At 31.5% G+C, this 20,618-nt stretch overlaps 8 protein-coding genes across 8 annotated transcripts; 2 read left to right on the top strand and 6 right to left on the bottom strand.

The window, feature by feature from the left end:
* Positions 1 to 10: 10 nt before the first annotated feature.
* BX663DRAFT_552687 (uncharacterized protein) lies at positions 11 to 1,792 on the top strand (the record flags this gene model as incomplete). Its single annotated transcript, XM_051531390.1, has 3 exons — positions 11 to 166; positions 239 to 1,316; positions 1,380 to 1,792. Coding segments are annotated over 3 exons (1,647 nt in total), but the record flags the coding sequence as incomplete, so codon positions are not given.
* An 89-nt stretch (positions 1,793 to 1,881) lies between these two features.
* BX663DRAFT_512346 (uncharacterized protein) lies at positions 1,882 to 3,658 on the bottom strand. The gene is made up of 3 exons (XM_051527997.1): positions 3,443 to 3,658; positions 2,946 to 3,362; positions 1,882 to 2,843 (listed from the first exon to the last, which is right to left on the bottom strand). Exons 1-3 carry the CDS (start codon positions 3,618 to 3,620, stop codon positions 1,909 to 1,911), a joined length of 1,530 nt encoding a protein of 509 aa, XP_051382265.1. The 5' UTR covers positions 3,621 to 3,658; the 3' UTR covers positions 1,882 to 1,908.
* Positions 3,659 to 4,093: 435 nt separating this feature from the next.
* On the bottom strand, positions 4,094 to 4,243 carry BX663DRAFT_412026 (uncharacterized protein; the record flags this gene model as incomplete). The annotated part of the gene is made up of 1 exon (XM_051522302.1): positions 4,094 to 4,243. A coding segment is annotated over one exon (150 nt), but the record flags the coding sequence as incomplete, so codon positions are not given.
* A 295-nt stretch (positions 4,244 to 4,538) lies between these two features.
* BX663DRAFT_536840 (adaptin N terminal region-domain-containing protein) lies at positions 4,539 to 7,240 on the bottom strand (the record flags this gene model as incomplete). The annotated part of the gene is made up of 9 exons (XM_051530641.1): positions 7,180 to 7,240; positions 6,869 to 7,110; positions 6,667 to 6,780; positions 6,319 to 6,572; positions 6,023 to 6,237; positions 5,755 to 5,968; positions 4,981 to 5,694; positions 4,798 to 4,926; positions 4,539 to 4,731 (listed from the first exon to the last, which is right to left on the bottom strand). Exons 1-9 carry the CDS (start codon positions 7,217 to 7,219, stop codon positions 4,539 to 4,541), a joined length of 2,115 nt encoding a protein of 704 aa, XP_051382263.1. The 5' UTR covers positions 7,220 to 7,240.
* A 496-nt stretch (positions 7,241 to 7,736) lies between these two features.
* BX663DRAFT_512341 (adaptin N terminal region-domain-containing protein) lies at positions 7,737 to 11,880 on the bottom strand. Its single transcript, XM_051527996.1, has 10 exons — positions 11,695 to 11,880; positions 11,468 to 11,629; positions 11,173 to 11,410; positions 10,969 to 11,108; positions 10,672 to 10,891; positions 9,425 to 10,581; positions 8,918 to 9,358; positions 8,630 to 8,854; positions 8,275 to 8,571; positions 7,737 to 8,212 (listed from the first exon to the last, which is right to left on the bottom strand). Exons 1-10 carry the CDS (start codon positions 11,848 to 11,850, stop codon positions 7,745 to 7,747), a joined length of 3,504 nt encoding a protein of 1,167 aa, XP_051382262.1. The 5' UTR covers positions 11,851 to 11,880; the 3' UTR covers positions 7,737 to 7,744.
* A 522-nt stretch (positions 11,881 to 12,402) lies between these two features.
* BX663DRAFT_410674 (alkaline-phosphatase-like protein) lies at positions 12,403 to 14,082 on the top strand (the record flags this gene model as incomplete). The annotated part of the gene is made up of 1 exon (XM_051522284.1): positions 12,403 to 14,082. A coding segment is annotated over one exon (1,680 nt), but the record flags the coding sequence as incomplete, so codon positions are not given.
* Positions 14,083 to 15,082: 1,000 nt separating this feature from the next.
* Positions 15,083 to 16,005, bottom strand: BX663DRAFT_531560 (RNA polymerase Rpb5, C-terminal domain-containing protein; the record flags this gene model as incomplete). Its single annotated transcript, XM_051530389.1, has 6 exons — positions 15,083 to 15,148; positions 15,216 to 15,294; positions 15,354 to 15,575; positions 15,644 to 15,748; positions 15,824 to 15,903; positions 15,991 to 16,005. 6 exons carry the CDS (start codon positions 16,003 to 16,005, stop codon positions 15,083 to 15,085), a joined length of 567 nt encoding a protein of 188 aa, XP_051382260.1.
* A 129-nt stretch (positions 16,006 to 16,134) lies between these two features.
* BX663DRAFT_512335 (armadillo-type protein) lies at positions 16,135 to 20,465 on the bottom strand. Its single transcript, XM_051527995.1, has 13 exons — positions 20,122 to 20,465; positions 19,910 to 20,064; positions 19,751 to 19,856; positions 19,486 to 19,697; positions 18,870 to 19,364; positions 18,469 to 18,795; positions 18,221 to 18,415; positions 18,084 to 18,157; positions 17,933 to 18,013; positions 17,591 to 17,864; positions 17,014 to 17,526; positions 16,426 to 16,956; positions 16,135 to 16,368 (listed from the first exon to the last, which is right to left on the bottom strand). The coding sequence occupies exons 1-13, from the start codon at positions 20,447 to 20,449 to the stop codon at positions 16,219 to 16,221; spliced, it is 3,441 nt and encodes a 1,146-aa protein (XP_051382259.1). The 5' UTR covers positions 20,450 to 20,465; the 3' UTR covers positions 16,135 to 16,218.
* Positions 20,466 to 20,618: the final 153 nt, after the last annotated feature.

Raw genomic sequence — 20,618 nt, 5'->3', positions numbered from 1 at the left:
TACTTCAGCTCAACTTGATTCACATGATGTTGGTCTTATCTTTGTTCGTGAATATTATACTTTCTTAAATAAGAAGCCACATAGGCTTCATGCTTTTTATAGCAAGGATTCCCTTTTTGTTAGAGGTGATGAAGGCTCCGTTTCTACTACTGTAAAAGGACAAGAGGTATATATATATAAATGTGAACAAGAAGTGATTATAAATAATGAAAACATATATTCATATATTTATTTTTAGGAAATTCGCAAAAAAATTGAAGAATGTAAGTTTGAAGATTGTAAAGTTTTAGTTACTCAGGTAGATAGTCAATTATCTGCCAACAATGGCATCTTGATTCAAGTTTTGGGTGAAATGTGTAATCAAAATGGTCCTTCTCAAAAGTTTAGCCAAACTTTCTTTTTGGCTACTCAGCCCAATGGTTATTATGTACTTAATGACATTTTCAGATTCTTGAAAGATGAGGTAGAAATTGATTATTATACTTGTGATCAAGGTCAAGGTCCAGTTGAACAACAACAACAACAACAACAATCAACAGCCACTTCTTCTTCTTCTCCTCCTCCTCCTCCTCCTGCTAGTGTTGCTACAACAATCACAAATGCTAATGCAACTCCTATTCCTACTGCTACTAGTCCAGTTGTTTCTAATGCTGCTGCTCCTACTACCACTACTACCAGTGCTGTAGCATCTACTGCTTCACCTGTTGTAACTCAAAAAGCAATCACTCCTACTTCTGAACAACCAGAAAAAAAGAAAGAGGAAGAAAAGAAATCAGAAGAAGATAAGAAATCAGAGGAAGAAATTAAAAAAGAACAAGTAAAGAAATGGGCTGAGGATGTTAATGTTGCTAATGAGACTAAAAAAGCCTCTGAAGTAACTGCTACAGAATCTACTACTCTTGCTCAGACAGATGAAAAGAAAAAGAAAACTGAGTCTAAACAACAACAGAAATCAGAGGTTAATAATAAACAAACAAAACAACAACAACAACAACAAAATGAAAAGCCTGCTATTGTTAGTGGCGCATCAACTCCTACACCAACACCAGCTCCTGCAAATAAACCAGCTATACCAAAAACTTGGGCTAATTTAACTGCCGCAGCTGCAGCAAATACAACTACTTCAAATACAGAAAAGACTGCTGTTACACCTGCTTCTTCTAATACCACAACTACTACTGCCGCCCCTACTACTACTACTACTACTACTACTACTACGCATCATGCTCCTACAGCCAATCATACTTCCACAGAAAAAACAACCAATGTTACTAATCAACAAAATAAAGGGCCCAATACCCGTAAAGGCAACAAAGGTATGTGTTTGTTTCTTTTTTCTTCTCAAATAAAAGATATAAATATTAACTCGTTTAATTTAGATGCTACAAATATTTTTGTTAAATTGGTCAATGAAGCCATTAGTGAAGATCAACTTTTGGAAGCATTTAATAAGATTGGTTCAGTTAAAACATTAAGTATTTCACGTAATAGAAATTGTGCTTTTGTAGAATTTAATTCCCCTGAATCCTGTCAAAAAGCCTTGACACAACATAAAGTGCAAGTGTCAGGAGGACATACTGTTTTAGCAGAAGAACGTCGTTATAATAATCAAAATAATCAAAATAATAATCGCTATAATAATCAACAAGGAAGAAATAATAATCAATCTTACCGACAAAATCAAAATAATAACAATAATAACAATAATCGTAGAAATAATAACCAAGCATCTCGACAACAGCAAAATAAAGGAAGAGGAAATCAGCAACAACAACAACAACAACAAAAATAGATTATGTAATCAAAAACACCCTTATGTAATAATATATACAACTAAATAAAGCATTATTTAGTATAATGATAATTTTATTATAATTCATATTTTTTATTACGTAATAATACAATGATTTAAACTATAATTTCGTCATCGTCTTCTTCTTCTTCATCATCATCATCATCGTCGTCTTCATCGTCATCATCATCATCATCCATGATAATGTCTCCTTGTTGTTTACTATTTAAATTATACATTTTTTCTGCCATCATGGCTACAATAGCAGCGCCTACTATACGGGAATGTTGTACAATGCCCACTGATAATTTAGATGCAACTTCGTCAGGGATTAAATTTTTTATAGCTTCACATACTCTAGGATGAAATGAAGGATAATCTTTATACACGTCACCACTAATAGCTATAGCGAATCCTTTCTTTTCTTCATTTAAACCAATACCACATTCAAACATGTATTTCACAACGCTTGCAATGCTTGCACCTAATAATAATGCAGCTCGATATCCAACCCATTCACATACGTCTTTGACTATCTTTCTATCTTCTAAGCTAGTTTTACCCACTCTACACATGTCTTCCAATATTAACCTTGTATCTTCTAAATTATCTCCTTGATCTGCTTCACATACATACATATAACTTGTATCAAATTGATAAGGTATCATTAACAGATTACCTTCTTCTTCTTCTTCTTCTTCTGTATTATTATTAAAGGACAACACCTTTTGATTTACTAAATATATCAGAACTTGTCGCGTAATTTCACCTAAATACATTCCAGTCGTCATTTTCTCAAAGTTATGTACACCTGGATTATTAGATTGTTTATCTAATAGATAATCAAATTCAGTTAAGGGCAAATGTCTAGCGCCAAAATTACACCATTCAGTGTTAATAATCATATCATGCTGATTATTAGGTTCATTACGAAATTGTTTAATATTTGACATTTTATCATAGTAAGCACAATTTGTGCCTGCACTATGAATAACACCTATACGTGTTGAAGGATGCTGATAAGCATGTGCTAATAAAGTACAGACGCCATCTAATCATATAAAGTATTAATAGTCATAGTTTTTATATCTATTGATCTATATCCTATTCATATGAGATCTTTTTTTTTTTTCTTTTTTTTTTTTCTTTTTACCATTTGCTATAGCTACTATTTTCACTGCTAATCCTTTCGCTCTAAACCTTTGATCAAATAAATCAACAACATCACATCCAATCACATTAGGGAAATCAAATCCATGTTCTAATGCAATAATTTTACCCTTATCAAGACCTGTCTGAAGCACAGCAAAACCAATACTAATAGCCATACTATAGACAATTTCTTTATGAGCTCCTACTCTTTTCTGAAAATCACCAACACAATCAGCAACATAATCAATTAAATCACCAATATCGTCGCCTGCTGTCAAATCATCCGGAATTTTGTATTGGTATTGATTAATCGCTAATTTCCCGCCCTCTCCTTTTAATTTCACCTGACAGACATAGATATCAACACCGCTAATTTCTAGTGCTAAATAAGTTCCCTTTTCGTTGCCCGTGGGGTAACCTCAAGAAAAACGTGGTTATATACAAATAGTGTATACATATATATTTATATATAAAAGAATCATCTTAAGTGATGCCTACCTGTAACATAAGAAGGAATCATTTTTAGTTCACTACTATTTTTAGTTGAACGATTCATAATATCTAAACCAGCTTTCATTTCTTCATTAATTCCCAAAACAAGTTGATTTAGTTGTTCATTGCTCACTCGAAATGCCTGTTCTATCTGTAATAATATTTCTTTTTTCTTATTATCCATAAGTACTGTTATACGTGTTGAAAAAGGAAAAAAAAAAAGGAAAAAAAAAAAGGGAAAATAAAAAAGGAAATATAATATACACCTTTTACCCAAATGATGTCACAAGAAAAAATTAAAGTGTCGTACTTTTCAAGAAAGAAAAAAAAATATGTCGCAAATACGATTATATTTTAAATTTTTACGACTTAAATGAATCAGATCGCCCAGGCTAGATCAAAGAAAGGGGAAGAGGTATCAAAAAACCTTTTTATTAGACAAAAAGCTTTTTTTTTTTTTTTTTTTTTTTTTTTTTTTTTTTTTTTAAAAAAAAAGAGGGGGAGAAGAAAGAAAAAAGGGTGTAAAAATACACAGTCAAAAAAGTAACAGCTTACCAGCAAAAGAAAACAGTTACGATATACTAGCACAAGTCTTTTATATTCAATTAACCAATTGAGAACTAGGATGATCAACAGGAGAAGGGAACTTTTCGTGATATATAAATAATCCAATTCAGGCAATAGGGTACATATTTCAGGCCAATGCACTATCCATAAAGGAGATTTAGGTTTCCAAATGGGCAGTAAATTGAGTATAAAAGAGAGCGGATCACTAATGAAAGTAGGGTGGTACAAGTGCTGGTGTACCTGTAGAGTATTTGATTTTTTTTTTTTTTTTTTTTTTTTTTTTTTTTAAAAAAAAAGATTGAAGAATATTAGTATTAACTTTTTAATAACTTTAGTAGAGCCCCTGTGTTTAATAGACAGGAGTAATAAATTGATTTAATAGGATTGTAATTAGAGACTTTTATCTCTCAGTTAGCTATAATATAAAATGCTACTTAATAAGAATTAATAACTTGTCTATTTTGAGAAAAAGGCATCAGTAAAAATGCCATTTTATTTTATTGTATTCAAGCTTTTCTATCATCAAATTTATTATTTATAAAAGATTTGCAAAAGGATCATTATTAGTTGTATTATTGTTTACATTTTTTAAACCAGAATTATTGCTAGTATTGAATAATTTCATTATATCATCTGTACTGTTTGTATGATTATTGGTAGTTTGGCTAACTGTGCTAACACTAGTATTAGTATCAAATGATAGTAAATCATCAAATAGATTGTTACTACTATTATGAGTAGTAGTAGTAGTAGTAGTAGTAGCATTACTAGCATTACTAGTAGTAAGAGGTGACATGGGCATCTCTTGAGTTGGTGAAGGCTCACTCCAATCTAAATCTAGTAAATCGCCAATATTATTATTCTTAATGGCTTCTCTAATTTTTTGAGGTGGAGCATTGGGATCTTCTTCTTCATCATAGTGACTATATTTACAAAGTCAATAAATGATTACAATTACAAAAAATAATGTAATTTACCTATGCATTGCTTTAGATACATTATCAGCACCATATGTTTTACCAGCAATAAATGTTTCAGATGGTTTATGGTAGACAGAGGCAAGTGTACCAATTTCTCTTATTAAAACATCTAAAAGGGCTGATGATAATTCTTGATTTTCTCCTGCAATAGGTGGTTTCTCTGATAATATAACTGCTTTCGCTGCTTGTGGATCCGTTGAAAGTAATCGCCAATAGATATATGCTCTATCGCGAATGTCTGCATTATCGCATTCATTAGAAGCTGTTTGAAGAATGGTTTGTACAAGGCCCTGATTTTCACTTGGTTTCTTCAAAAATAGCTTGACAGTAGCTGTTAAGAGTTGTAATTGAACTCGAGAATTTTCTTCAGTAAAGTTTTCTAAAAAGTATCCAATTAAATCATCCGCATTATCTATTCTCTCTGCATATTCGCCAATGATCCAAATAAGTGAGGCCTTAGCTTCTGGCTCATCTAATACCTCAAGGTTTTCACATAATTGAGGAATAATACCCTCATACGTACGAGGGTATTTACGAAAAACATCTTTGATTACTACAATAGCTTCTTGAACTACATAACTTACACCTGTCTTGATTAAGTCTAATAAAACATTTATACAACGTTCAGTAGCGTCATCGATCTTGATAGCACATCGACCAATAGCATTTACTGACTTTCTAACAAAGTCGACATCAACTTCATTTGCGTATCTAATTGTTGGATAGTTTAGTAAACAAACAAAAAAAAGTTTATATTTCTAGATTATTTACTCTTTTAATTCACTTAATAATTGATCTACATTTCTACTATTACATAATCGAATCAAGATTTCAAGCTTCTCTAGTTTTACATAAGGTGGATCATTATATTTACAAAAGAAGACTCGCATTTCATTATTTAACACTTGGGGACATTTTTGTAATATAAGTGTAATATTACGAAGTGCAATGTATTGAAATTCTGGTGGGCTCGATAACAAAGTAACTAAAAGAAAAAAAGGGGTTAATGACTTTATTGCTATTGATATCATTTTATTACCAAGTGGAGGCGTCATCTTTCTATAAAATGTTTGTGTCATTTCCTTATCTTTTACATAATACATATTCATTAATATAATTTTGATTGCTGACAAAACAACAGCACCATTAGCATGTTGTAGACGTGGTATGACACGATCACATATAGTCTCTGCTTCCTTTCCATCTTTTGGCTTATAATCTGTTAAAGCATTCAAAATAGCGATTTGACCCCATCTAATATCAAAAACATCAACATATATATACATACATACATACATATTATCAATATCAATATCAATAATACTATGAACCTACTCTGTGCACTCATTTAAAGCATGTAATAGCTTATTGGCAACTGTCTCAGTAACTTGAAAATAATGTTTTTCAGGATTGTCTTCATGAATATCAGCTAATGCAATTACTGCATTAGCAACAACCATAGGATTTACGTCTGATACCATATCTTTCAACATATTAATAAATCCTTGTTCTTCTGTCATTTCAGGCTCTATTTCAAAAAGCTTTGCAACGCAAATAGCTGCTGTTTTACGAACATATGGGTTCTCATCCTAATATGTATGTAAATGAATAAATTAAATAAAAAAAAAAATAAAATAAAATTTTTTTTCCCCCTTTTCTGCTATCTATTTCTTCTTGCCATACCTGGAGGCATTTTCGGAGAGGTTCCATAAGATAATCAATGATTTTTTGAACACGAATGCAACCCATAGTACGGATGGCCAATGCACGAATTAAAGGGTTTGGATCATCTGAATCCTATTGAAATCGTTAACATTGCTATTTTTTTTCATATAAATACATATATATATATATATATATATTCATGTGTGTGGCATTTACTTACTTTAACAAATGTATTGACAGCTAAGATGACAAGCTCAGGTTGTGTTTTTGCATAATTCATCAAATAAAGATAAACTAATTTCTTTAATTCAATGTCATCCGTTTGCATGTTTTTGAGAACATCAGGAAATAGACCACTAACATCTTTTCCTACTGTCATGCTGGCAATTACTTTCTTTACTGCATCGCTACGTGTTTGTCTATATTCACTATTTAACTGTTTTTTAAGTTCATATATTTCACCTATATAAGGAAAGACGTGTAAGGGCACAGTTCCTTTGGCCTTTTTTTTTTTTCCTCTGTGTTACATGCCTTTTTTATTAGTGGTGAAAAAACGTGGATGACGGTTCATTAGAAGACCAGATTATTACGTAAAAAAAAAAAAAAAAAAAAAAAAAGCGTTCGTTAAATAAGTTCCTTGTCTCACACTCTTAAAAGAGGAAGTTTAAATTAGATTATTTTTAGTGTTTTTTTTTTTTTTTTTTTTTTTTTTTTTTTTTTTTTTTTTATTTTTCAATTTAGTAAAATTTCAACATCAAATTAATAAATAAGCTGACTTCTATATTAGAAAAACTTAATTCAAAGATATTAGTCTTCAGAAACAATTTTACAGAATTGGCATGGATGATTAGATAAGATCAGTAAAAAAGAGGTTTATCTGTAATACGTAATGTAGTCTAAGAATGAAGCTGATATGCTTATGTCGATAATGACTATCCTATTATATCAAGTCATTGATCTAGTAATATTTATATGATATTAACTACTACTTGGGATAGTTTTGTTAAAAACTTAAAAAGAAACTGTATTCATAAAACAAATCTAAGTCCCTTTTTTTTGTTATTTATGTTTATATTAATAATAAAGCATCATTTATTTATTTATTTTTTTGTTGGGGTAAAAATTGGATAGATGAAAGCTCCTCTACCAAGCCTTCTAACAAGTTATTATCCGTACTTTTCAGATCAATTGTCAACGTTGCATAATTTTCGTCATTTTCAGGCGATAGATTACATTTCAAAAGACCAGCTATTTGAGCTCCATCAATTACACTTTGACCATAAAGCGAAGCTGCTCCTGCAATTACTTCAACTACCATTAGTCCACTCTTTTTAGTAATAGTCTCAAATGCATTTGTAAGAGCTTCTTGTCGACTAGATAACTCCTCCGAAGGCAATTCGATCTTTAAAGAGATATGATCATGATGTTCGAATTCTTGACCATGTTCTGCTAGTAATAAGGCAAATTTATTTGGATTCATCATTTCATCATTTTCATATTTAATAAGGAATAAGCTAATGGGAATAGGAATTTCGAAGGTAAATTGAGTTAACTCAGCTACATCCTGCATAAAAAATAAAAATCTGTAAGCTTATGTACATCGTATAATTATATATTCTACACTACCTCAGTATTATAAAACAAGTCGCCTTTAATACATAATCCTTTTCTTATATTTTTGGTAAGAATATCGAAATAGGCTTTACATTCGATCTCTTCATTTGATTGTAATTCAAAATGCTCGGTAGCTGATGCAATCATACTTGTAACATTATCTTGATTTAACTTTATATCCAATGATTCTACAAATTCCATATGCACATCTGGCAGCATTTTTTTATTTGGTTCCTTATTTTTAATAGTGAAATCAATTCCTAACCTTGGATTATTTTCTTTTGAGGCATCTAATTGTAATATACCCATCTTTAAAAAAAAATGGCTATTAATAAAAGATCAATATTAGTAATAACGAGGAACTTACAATTGCTATTTGATCATTACTGAAGATTTCAATAGGATGATCTTCTTTTGATTTTTCATTAATTGCGTCACGCATGATTTCATCTTTATTCACTTCTAGTTGCTCTTTCTCTTTATGATTTGATCTCTTTTTCTTTTTCTTTTTTTCAACTGTGGATTCCTGTACCTTCTTTTTCATTTCATGCTCTCCTTTTCTTGATTTATGTGTTACATCATTATTTTTTTCTGTATGTTCAATATAAGTAATGTATCTAAAACATATTCAAAAAAAAAAAAAAAACTAACTAACCTGTAATGCTCTCATCGCTTTACGCTCAGCTCTATATCTTGCTTCTTCTTTCATTCTCAACTCCTCAGGGCTTAAATAGACCTTAGGCTGTTCAAACTTTTCATTTTCACTTAATGGTGTAGACAAGTCCACTCTATTTAATCCTACTTCTTCTTCATTTTCAAAAATATTTCTGGTCATTTTTGTGAATCCAATATTACTAGGTTGTTTTTTCTTGGAATCTTCTCCATCAGAAAGCGTAGCATTTTCAGGCATTTCCTCTTCTGCATAAATAGGTGCAGCTACCTTCTTCTTCTTGTGCTTATTCTTTATAGGTTTTTTTATTGAATCTTCTAAATTTAATTCGACAATAGGAATCGAATCAATATCGTCTAGTAGTTTATTATTATCATGGATATAATAAGGATCGTTTTTACGTGCTTCTCTTCTTGCAGCACGACGCTATTATATAATAACCATTAAATAATGAATATATATACATATACATATATTTTATTATTTAATTACCTTTTCTTTTTCTGCTTCATCTTCACTTTCATCCTCCACAATTTTCGATTTTTTCGATTTTTTCTTTTTACGACTCACAGTATGATCACTAAGTTCTGAGTCGTCCATAACAAGATCTGGTAATGGTTCATAAATCCAAGCATCTAAATCTAAACCTTCTAATACAGGTACTTTCGACTGTGCTTTTGGTGCTACAGGATTTAGTTCATACATGAAGAACAATTCAGGTAAACCTTGTAATTCCAACGGCATCGTCTCTGTATTTTCCCGGACAGCATCCAATATAATCAAAAATAATGCCTTCACATTATGAGCTCTCTCTTGCACTTCTAAATCTTCTCCAGTCCTATTTCCATGGTGATGTATAAACAAATCCATCTTAGTATACAATACCTCAGTTACTTTTGTAAATTCATGTTGTAATTCCTCGTCCCAACGAGGGGCCAACTCTGTTGTCCAATAAGCATAAATCTTAATAATGTTTTGAACGTAAATCATTTGCACCTTGACAGGCAATTGCTGAATTTCTGGATGGGTTAAAAGTGCTTCAAGTGTCGATGGAATATCTGTCAGGTAGTGACAATATTCACCACAAATCCACGCAGCAGCAGAAAGAACTTCAATATTTGAGTCTCGTTTCTTGGCCGTTTCCAAAAATGATTTATCTTGCAAAAGACGATACATTTGCTTGACTGAATATTCACGTACACTCTTAACGCGTACTGTCACATCCATAAGTTGATTCGTGAGAAGTTCACCCACATTAACACCTGAATGATAGGCTAACTCAACAAGAACAGAAATATACCATTCAAAATCTTGAAGGTGATGATAATGTGATTGTGAACACATAAATACAATACGATGTATAATATCTATGCGATATATAGGATCAAATAATTCAGAAGAATCATGAAGGGAAATAGGAACAGGCTGATTGTTATCGTATTGATCTGGCATAATATGAGCTAAAAGACGCTGTACAATTTCAGTCAGATTTTTTCGATGAACCATGCCTACAACAAGATCTAAAGCTCGAATGCGAATACTAATATCCTCATCATCAATACATTCCAAGATTAAATCTTTATGTTCTGCTACGAGTTTTGGGTGAGTCAACAATAATTTACCCATGGCAAGTAAGCCAACATATTTTACTATTTGTACATATTCAAAGAAAGAAAAAAAAAAAAGAGAAGAATTAATTAAACAAAGATATACAATAATTTTATCCATAATGTATTTACAGTTTTGATCTGGGTCTTCAAGAAATTTTCTCAATTTATTTGTACAAGTTACAGCTAAAGCATGACCTGCATCACCTGCGGCTTCAAGGAATCCACCTGTAATAACAGTATAAATACATTCATATAATAAAGACATGGCTGGTGTTGTTTGGATTAAAGAGGTTAAGGGAGGTAATAGTTTCTTGATTAGCCTAGGTTCTAGGGGAGTTAATGAAGCAAACTAACAAAATAGTTATTACTCTTTTTTAGTAATATGAACTAAATATACATACAGACAAATATAATGTGTCTCTTTACCAATTTAATAATCTTAATCAGCATCCAATTATTCGAAGAAGTTGTTAACAGCTTAAATAATTGTGGAGCAAGTGATAAATAGTTCTTTGGATTCTTTCGTGCTAATTCACAAATAACACTAACTACAGCAGATACAACAGCTATCCAAAAAAAAAAAAAAAAAAAAATTAGTTAAAGTTGTATTATTGTTACAGTCAAAATTACATGGATCAGGATCCTCCAGTTTCTCTTTAAGCCGAGGAAAACTTAAACGAAGTGCTTCAGGATATTTTAGAAATATTTTATAAAGCACCAAAACGACTTTTTTACGAATATAGGGTCTTGAATGGTTCAGCATACTGACAAGGTCTGGTGAAAGATCTCGAGCTAAGTCAGATGTTGCAATGTGGGAGAGACCATTGAGAGCAATACCAATATCCACTGTTATAGGAGAAGCTAAATCCTATAAAAAAAATACTATTTAGTAAAAAAGCATGTCTTTAGAACGTATCAATTGTACTTTTTTAATCAAATTAGTTGTCAGCATGAGAACATCTGTATCTTGTTGAAAAGATAAAGTAGCAGCTAAATAACCTGCACGTTTATGTAAGAATTTTGCACTTGACATAACTTCAACGACATAAAATGAAGCCCATGACATGTCATAACCTAACATTTGCAACTAAAGGATAAGCATTAGTTTAATAAACGATTTTTTTTGTTTTAATGTGAATAGCTTATTATTACATAGGTTAATTTAGATATAGCATTTGATTTAATATCCAAGTCGTTTGATTTTACTTCATTACGAATTTCCTGAAGACAAGCTGTAATGTATTTTTGTTCATTTTTCTTGTTAGCTCTTATCCCTCGAATGAGGTCAGTAAGAGACTTTTCAAACATTAAAAATTAATTATAAAAAAAAAAGAGAGAACACGTATTTTTATGGAGAGAAGAAAGTGAACTTAAAAAATATGTGTATTTATAAACGGAGATTGTTGTTTCATATTATAATAGTGTAGAAGTTTAACTGCTTATTAAAGGTTATATTTTCTAAAAACTAATATGAAATTATGCCGTCAACCTACACTGGGTCCAATTTTTGTTCTTCTAGCTATAATTCAAATATTCAGTCTTTGTATATTTCTCAAAGGCTTTTTGTTAACACGACAAACACTTGGTGATCTAACTGGTCAAACTTATCCTCCATGGGATCGTTTCCCACTTCATCATGTATCATCATCAAGCCAAAAGCCACCTTCTATTCCAGCCCGTTCAGCCTTCAAACGTGCTATTATTATCCTTATAGACGCTTTACGATTTGACTTTGTTCTTCCAAATACTACTTCTCACGCCTATTTTCTTAATCATTTTCCTGTCTTACATCAGCTTCATCAAACACATCCAGAATCTTCTTTACTATTTCAATTTCGTGCCGATCCACCCACTACAACTATGCAACGCATCAAAGGTCTTATGACTGGTTCTTTACCTACTTTTATTGATGCTGGTTCTAATTTTGATTCATCGGCTGTTACTGAAGATCATCTTTTGCGTCACATTGCAACCCGTTATCACAATCGATATTTTATGGGCGATGATACTTGGGTTACCTTATTTCCTGAAAGCTTTGTGGCCAATCAGACTTGGGCCTTGGAAAGCTTCAAAATGCTAGATCTTGATTCAGTCGATAACGCGATCGAAGCTCAATTATGGCCTCTCTTGAATAATAATGAGACCCATTGGGAGCTTATAATAACCCATTTCTTGGGTGTGGACCACTGTGGACATACATACGGGCCCTCTAACCCACACATGAGCCGTAAACTACAGCAAATGAATACTGTTATTGAACGTCTGTTAGAGCATGTTGATAATGATACACTGTTAGTCATCATGGGTGATCACGGAATGTCTTCTGAGGGCGATCATGGTGGTGAAAGCGTTGAAGAATTAACAAGCACCTTATTCTTGCATTCAGAGCGAAGATTAACTCATATCCAGAATAAAGAATTTTATAAACGTATTCATGATAAAAGATCGCAGTTATTAGGCTATGAACTTTCTGATATAACAAAACGTCTCAATTACGACGCTTCTAAACACCCTATAGTAGCTCAAATTCACTTAGTACCTACACTAGCTTATCTTTTACAGGTACCTATCCCCTTTGGGAATTTAGGAGCTATTATACCTGATGTGTTATATCCTTTAGAAAAGACGGATCAACAAGATTATTTATGGCATATGGCGGAACAATTCCGTATAAATGCTTTACAAGTTCATGATTATTTACAACAATATACCCAAAATACACATCATTTGGATTTTAGTGAAGATAAATTAGAGTCCATGTATGCTTATCTTTACAAAGCAGAAGAAATCCTTTTCCAACTTTTGGAGCAGCAAAGTAACGATATAACGCGCCAATTAGAGGAAGCTATCTTGGCTTATGATCATTTCTTAATCAGTACGATTAACTATTGTAAAACAATTTGGGCGCAATTTGACACTGGAAGTATGATATTGGGTCTTATGTTATTAGGATTAAATACATTATTGACATTGATAGCTGCATTAAAAATGACGTGGATAACAACATGGCCAAAGATGTTAACTATACTCTCTGGAATAGTCGCAGTAATGGGTGGCTCCTCTTACTATTTTATAGACACCATTTTACAATTGATTCCAGTGCATTGGTTTGAAAAGATGGGAAAGGAAGATTGGATAGCCACATCCATTATAGTGTCAATTTTATTGTCATTTATCATCTTATTGCTAAGAAAGGAGCGAGATACGAAAATGCTAGCGACAACAGTGACTGTAGGATGTATAGTTTTACGAGGATGCACATTGGGGTCTAACAGTTTTGTTGTTTGGGAAGATCAAAGCACAGAATTTATTTTAGCCACACTATCAGTAGCTTGGACCCTTTCTAATCTTTTTAGTATCATCAATCAACAGGCATCAATGAATCACAGTTGGAAGTCAAAAGTCATTCAATTTTTAAATGCTATATTTCATCCACTTTTATTTCTAATACTAGTACGTCTCTTAAGTGTTATCGGCCAATGCCGTGAAGAACAGTTTCCTTATTGTCATTATTTGCAAAGCAACGATCTCTTGGAGTTTGGATTTGAAAAACCACAAGGCTATATAACAATTGGTATTTTAGCTATTACGTATGGTATCATTGTTTATCATTTTGGTGAACTGCATAGACAGGAGGGGGTTATAGTAGCGGGGAGTTATCAAATTTGTGGTTTGATTGTCCTTGTACATATAATAGATGAGATTGCTCAAAAGTACTTGGCTGAGCATGGGGGGCAACAAACATTACCGCTTGTTTGGAGAAAATATATGGATATTTATTTACCTCGACTTCTTTATGGATTATGGGCTCTTGGATCTCTCAAATCCTGGTGGTCGAACAGGAAAAACATAGATCGTTTTGGATGGTCATTTTTACTTTTGACAAGTACTATGCTTGCTATTTTACAGCATCCCTTAGGAGCAATTACCATAATGTGTATATCACCTCTCTTGATAACTTTACTTACTTATAACAAAAATAGATGGATACATACCACTTTACTTCATTTCCTAGGTTATCATTTATTTTTTGTGACAGGTCATCAAGCAACATTTACTTCATTACCCTGGAAGGCAGCCTTTGTAGGCTTTGATGAAGTGAATTATTATGGGGGTTCAATTTTGCTTCTTCTTTCAACATTCGCAGGACATATTATAACTTGGATAGGCTGGCTTACGATTAAGGACAAGCAATCTTATGGTAAACTGCTATATACTTTAGTTTTATTTGAATCTATTCCTACATTTTTATGCGCAGTGTTCATTTTTGTTCTTAGACGACATTTAATGACATGGAAAATATTTGCACCTCGATTTTTGTTTCAAATCGCAGTAGATATTGGGGCTCATATAGTTGCTTTCTTTTTACAAAAAGTACAATAAATACGTTTCATTAGATATATACATTCATTTATTTTAAAAGCACATTATATAATACCCAAAAATATAATACTATATATTTTATTATGTGCGAATATATGTTTATGTGTATTATTGTTCAATGCCTTCAAATATACTTTTTTTTTCTTTTTTTTCTTTTTTAAATACATAATCTATAACTGACATAACGTCCTGCAGTTTCACTTTCTCTTAAAATTTTAACAACCTAAGGAAAATACATTATTAAAAATAAAGTACTTATTTTTATTTTTTATTTTTTATATATATCTTACCTGACCACGCTTCAAACCATAATATCTAGCAACTGGATCAGTGTGTTGAATACGAGGTAATTGAGTTTCCTTCAAACGACTTGTAAAAAAAAAAAGTCAGTATCTAATTTATTTATTTATTTTTTTCAAAATGCTTACTATCTTTGTAATAAAGTTGCCTTCTCTTCAGTTGTCAAAACTTCATGTTTAGGTACTAAAACATGGTGTGTAATATTAACTAATAATTCGTTTTCTTGGAAAGATTCTAATGTATGCTTAGAAGGCAAGGACTGAATGACCTTATTGGCAGAAGATGTCATGCTCTTTTGATAAATACAAATACCCTTTGCAATCTGTTGTTGTGCCATACGTTCAACAAAACTATTTAATCAAACATCTTTGTAAATATTACACTTTTAAATATGTATATATTAATACAAATGACTTACACTCTCAAAGGCTTTACACCAACAGAGGGATCTTTAGGGAAAAATACAAGAATTTGATCAGTAGGGTCATCTTTATGTTGAACGACAAATGTTAATTGATCACGACTAACAAAATGATTTGATTTAGATCATTTACTCGAAAAAAATAAAAGTAATCAGAAAAAAAAATTATAAACTTACTCAACATCACCAGATGGAGCAAATGTACGTTTAAAAGATTCTAAGTCCATATCAAGTTCTGATTGAGATACGACATAACCCTAATTTATTAATACCGTGTTTTTTTTTTGGTTAAAGAGATGAATTGATAGAATTTTTTTTTTTAAAAAAAAAGTAAATATCTTTACTCTATCGTGAACCATTTGATGTGCGGTACGAAAAGCTCTCCATAATCTAGTAACTTCGTTATTGCTTGCTTCCATTATTCACACACACACACGTTAAATATATACAAGGAAAGATAAAGTGTAAACTTTTTTTTTTTTCAACAAAAAAAAAAAAAAAAAAATACCCAAATTTATTGTGACTTACTTTTTTGAGCCACAGCAATAGCCAATTGGCATAAAAAGTTTATTTTAATAAAAAGATGGAGGTGCTAATAAAGGCGTTAATGCAATGCTATTTAAACCTAACAATCTTCGGAATGAAGATAGGTTTTGAGTAAATCTTTCACGATCTCTTGGTGTAAAATTCCAATTAACACCCTCAATTAGATTATTTAAAGACTTATAAAAACTTGTTAGTGTTGAGTTTAGCGGATTCAAAAATTATTTTTAACTTACCGTGGTTACAAACGCTCTTCTCTCGGGAAGTTGTTGCTCAATAACAGCGTTAATATATTTAACCATATAATCTCGTTGTAAGAACACAAGTCCATAAAGAGGTCTTGATAACGTCCATTGATCACTGTTATCATCAAATAAAACCAGATTAAATACTGTATACAGTAAAGTAGGTAATGTTTGAGGATATTGCTGATGAATATATGCTAAAAGCCAATGATTGTCTTGCATAGAAGAAGACAGTTGTTGACTTCTTCTACGATTGGAATTTGTACTTGCTGTATTTGTGCTTGATGGAACTTCTTTTTCCCTCCCAGACTTTTCTGCTTGTTTAATTAAATAGCTACAAATATTATAAACTGCTGCACAAGCATGTCCACGGATAACCATATCGCTAGATTCAACACCTTGTTCGCAGACCTGCATAATATAGACAAATGCATCAGAAGGAAGACTGGGCATAGACATCAATTCTTCATAGGTGAGTCCATCCAATAGATGAAAAAATGCAGTCGATAATTTGGGGTAACTCTAAAAAAAAAAAAAAATGAATCACTTTTATCACACAATGAAAAAGATAGCACTTACCAACAAATCATCTATTGGGATGCTCAGCATAAGTTGAATTATCATATTTAAAGCGTCTTCAATAGCCTTATCTTGATATAACCAAAGGACGCCAAAATTTATATATCGGCCCCCTAAACATTTAGACATAATGCTAAAACAAGTTGAAATTCCTTTATATTTGTATTCATAAATATCATCATTGCTACTATCCATCATGCCTAATTCCTGCTGCTTATTAAGTATTTTTTGACCAAAGGAACAAATAATTTGACTAGCATCTCTAAAAATCAAGATACCATTAGGAGATGAAACTTCAAAAGATAAACGTTGACTTTTGTTATGTACAAATTCTGAAAAGAAACTCAAAAGACTGTTAACAATAGGGTCTGGCGACCATGCTTCTATAGCACGTAACAAAATTGAACTATAATCTCCTTCATAAAACCATTCGAAAAATAAATTAAAATGACGACGTGTTTGCATTGGAGAAATGAATCCACATAGATCCACGAAAATGTCCCTTAGAGCACGCTATTATATAAACATATATAGTTAGTTTTATACGCTATAGATTTTATCTTTACTAATACTTTACTCTAGTATTTTCAAATCTAAAAGCTTCTACATTATCCAAAAGACCTAAATTGTCAAACCGAATATCGAAGGGCTTCATAAACTCATAAAATGTACGTTCATCTACATTATCATCTGCAAACAATAGTTTACAAAGTACTTGGAAGAATAAAATTCGATTTTCATCTTGTCGTTTATTACTGGTTGATTGACAAAAAGCAAATTCAGTTGCCATATGATTTTGCATTATTAGACGTGTTGTTTCTATCTTTCTAAGATTCTTAGAAGCTCCATAACTATGATACACAATATATCACCTGTAAGCCATACATTATAATATACATTTGACTTTAAATCTATTTACCCAGTAGCGAGCTCATTAAAAAGTTCTAAAGTACGCTGAATTAATAATCCATTATTACTCCAATACTGCAGATTAGAAACACTATATATGAGAAGAAAAGAAACAGTAAATACACACGACATGTAACAATAGCTATTCTATTTTTGCTTACATTTTACGCATAATAACATCCAGCATCATAATTTGATCACTAATTCCGAATACTTTCGAAAGTTTTGAATAAATCTACACCATAAAAACTATTAGATGCCCATACGCCTTTTTTTTTTCTTTAAAAAAATATTTTACATCTCTTCCATTAGATTCACTCATATATGATTTCTTGAATTGTTGAAAAAAGTATATAAAAGCTAAATCCAATTTTTCGTTCATGAAAGCATTACCATGTTGATTGAGTAAAGTTTGTTGAACATTCATTAATTGAAGTACTTTGGTTGTAATCTCACTATCCATCTTGTCTAAATCTGCTGAGTTAAGGAAAGCCTAAAAAAAAACAGTAAATAATACTGATATGTAATACATCTTTTATACTTTACTGATCTATTTCCAATAAAAGAAGCCATAATATAAACAAGCCATGCAAATTTATTTTCAATAATTTCTAAAGCCTCTTTTAACCCTTCAATATTATTACTTGCCATTTGTTGTTGTATTGTCATGATTAGTTCCTGGTATTGAACAGTAATAGGGTCAAATAATCCCATCATGGCGGTGCTAGAAGCTTCGTATTTACAATGAGCAATTTGTCCTAACATATTCAAAGTTTCGATTAAAGTTTCCTCATTATCTAAGGGATCATCTAGAGCTTCTTGAATACGTACGGGGACAGACTCAACTGTGGTTGAAACATAAGATCGAACCAACTTAATAGACATCAGTAAAGCTTATTACTACACATATAACTATATATATAGTTTTTCAGAAAAAAAAGGCTTACCTCTATTGTAATTCTTCCTAACTTTTCAACAGCAGCTTCACCTAATTGTTGATAGTATGTCATACTTTGAACAATACGTGCCCAAAAGCTCAAAACATACATGGATGTTGTAGGGGCAAACTTCCAAGACTGAAACGCTTTTAATGAAAAATCTGCAATCAATTCAATCCATTCTAAATAACCAGCTTTTTCAACCATTTCGTTAAGGGGAACAGAAGCTCTAAAACGAAACAAAAGACGACAAAATTCATTATAATTATCGGCATCATTAAGTCCTCTGGAGGTTAAAATAATGTCCTGGATGCCTTGCATAATTCTCATGACAAATCGAGAGCGTATCTCCTGATCGCTGAATAATGTCTTTCTAACTGAGGCAATTTGAACGAGACATTCCATAACTTTAGAAGATAAAGGAGGTTGGAATTCGTCATATGCTTTAAACATTGTATTTAAAAATTCAGGATCCTCTAACAATGGTTTCCAAGAAGCAGGAATCTTTTTTTTTTTTTTTTATAAAAAAAATTTTTTTTTATAGTATATACATGTGTGTAAGAATTATTTAGTTTGATAACAGTAAATGTATACACACACATATATATATATATATATATATTACCTGAACAATACCAACATCTTCACCTGATTCATCTACACTTGTGCCATTAAAATCATATGAAAAGCATTTTATCAATAAATTTAAAGCAGCTTCTCGCAAACGTTGCTCTTGCTGTTGGTTGTTCGTAGTAATGATATGCTGTGTTGATGCTTCTAATGTTTTATATGCAGTTTTACAAATGTCTAACAGCTGAGTGTCACGAAATTCACCAGCTAATATATACATTAATCTCTATCTATTTTCGCATAATTTAAGTATATATTACCCGCTTTTCTAAACTTTGATGCACTTCTTGTAAAACTAGGTGGATTAATGTCTTGTACCATAATTGCTAAAATTTGTAAACCAACTATACGATGATCAACAGACGCCTTAGGGTAATATTGTAAGTATAAATAGTGATGCGTATATAGTATTTACTTACTTGAATAAATTGAAGTATATCTTTGTGAACATTTCTATATTGCTCGATTTCTGTCCAACCTAATAAAGTAAGAGAGGCTAAAACAGCAGCAAGATGAGTAATGGCAAAAGGTACTAAATCAGGGTGTATAAACGCGTGCTGTAATAAAAATGAACCTAAAAGAAACAAGAATTAATAGACAATTTATAGGTAAAGTAATGCTAAAAGTTTACGTAATTGTATTTTTGATTCTTGATTGAATAACGAAAATTGAGTTTGTATAAGCTGCTTTAATCGGCCTAATGCAAATATTTGAACATATGGGCTAGGAGAAGATTCTAATAATATACGAAGTGCCGAAGCAGTATCTGTTGGTGAATGAATATTAAAAGAATGTAATGCTGTTATATTATCTGAGGGTAATACATTCGTGTTTGTAAATGTTGGAAAAGATTGTTCAAGAATTTTTTGTACTTGAAGACGCTCTTCTGATGATTTTGGATTATATAACTGTTCACATAAAGTTGTGAAATAGGCTATTCTTTCGTCTTGTTGTGACATTGATTACGAATAGAAGAAGAAGAAAAAGCAAAAGCTGACTAAAAAAAAAAAAAAGACACGGTTTTATTTTACAAATGATTTTTACAATACCATTGGTTAAAATAGTACCGCTTGAAGCTATTCCCTTTTTTGGACAAATTGCAATGATCTTACTAAGTTTTTTTTTTTT

The sequence above is a fragment of the Cokeromyces recurvatus genome (assembly GCF_025118155.1).
Source record: "Cokeromyces recurvatus strain NRRL 2243 chromosome Unknown BX663scaffold_15, whole genome shotgun sequence".
Taxonomy (NCBI): Eukaryota; Fungi; Mucoromycota; class Mucoromycetes; order Mucorales; family Mucoraceae; genus Cokeromyces; species Cokeromyces recurvatus.
The sequence above is the reverse complement of the archived record's forward strand: the minus strand, read 5'-3'. Positions and strand labels throughout refer to the sequence as shown.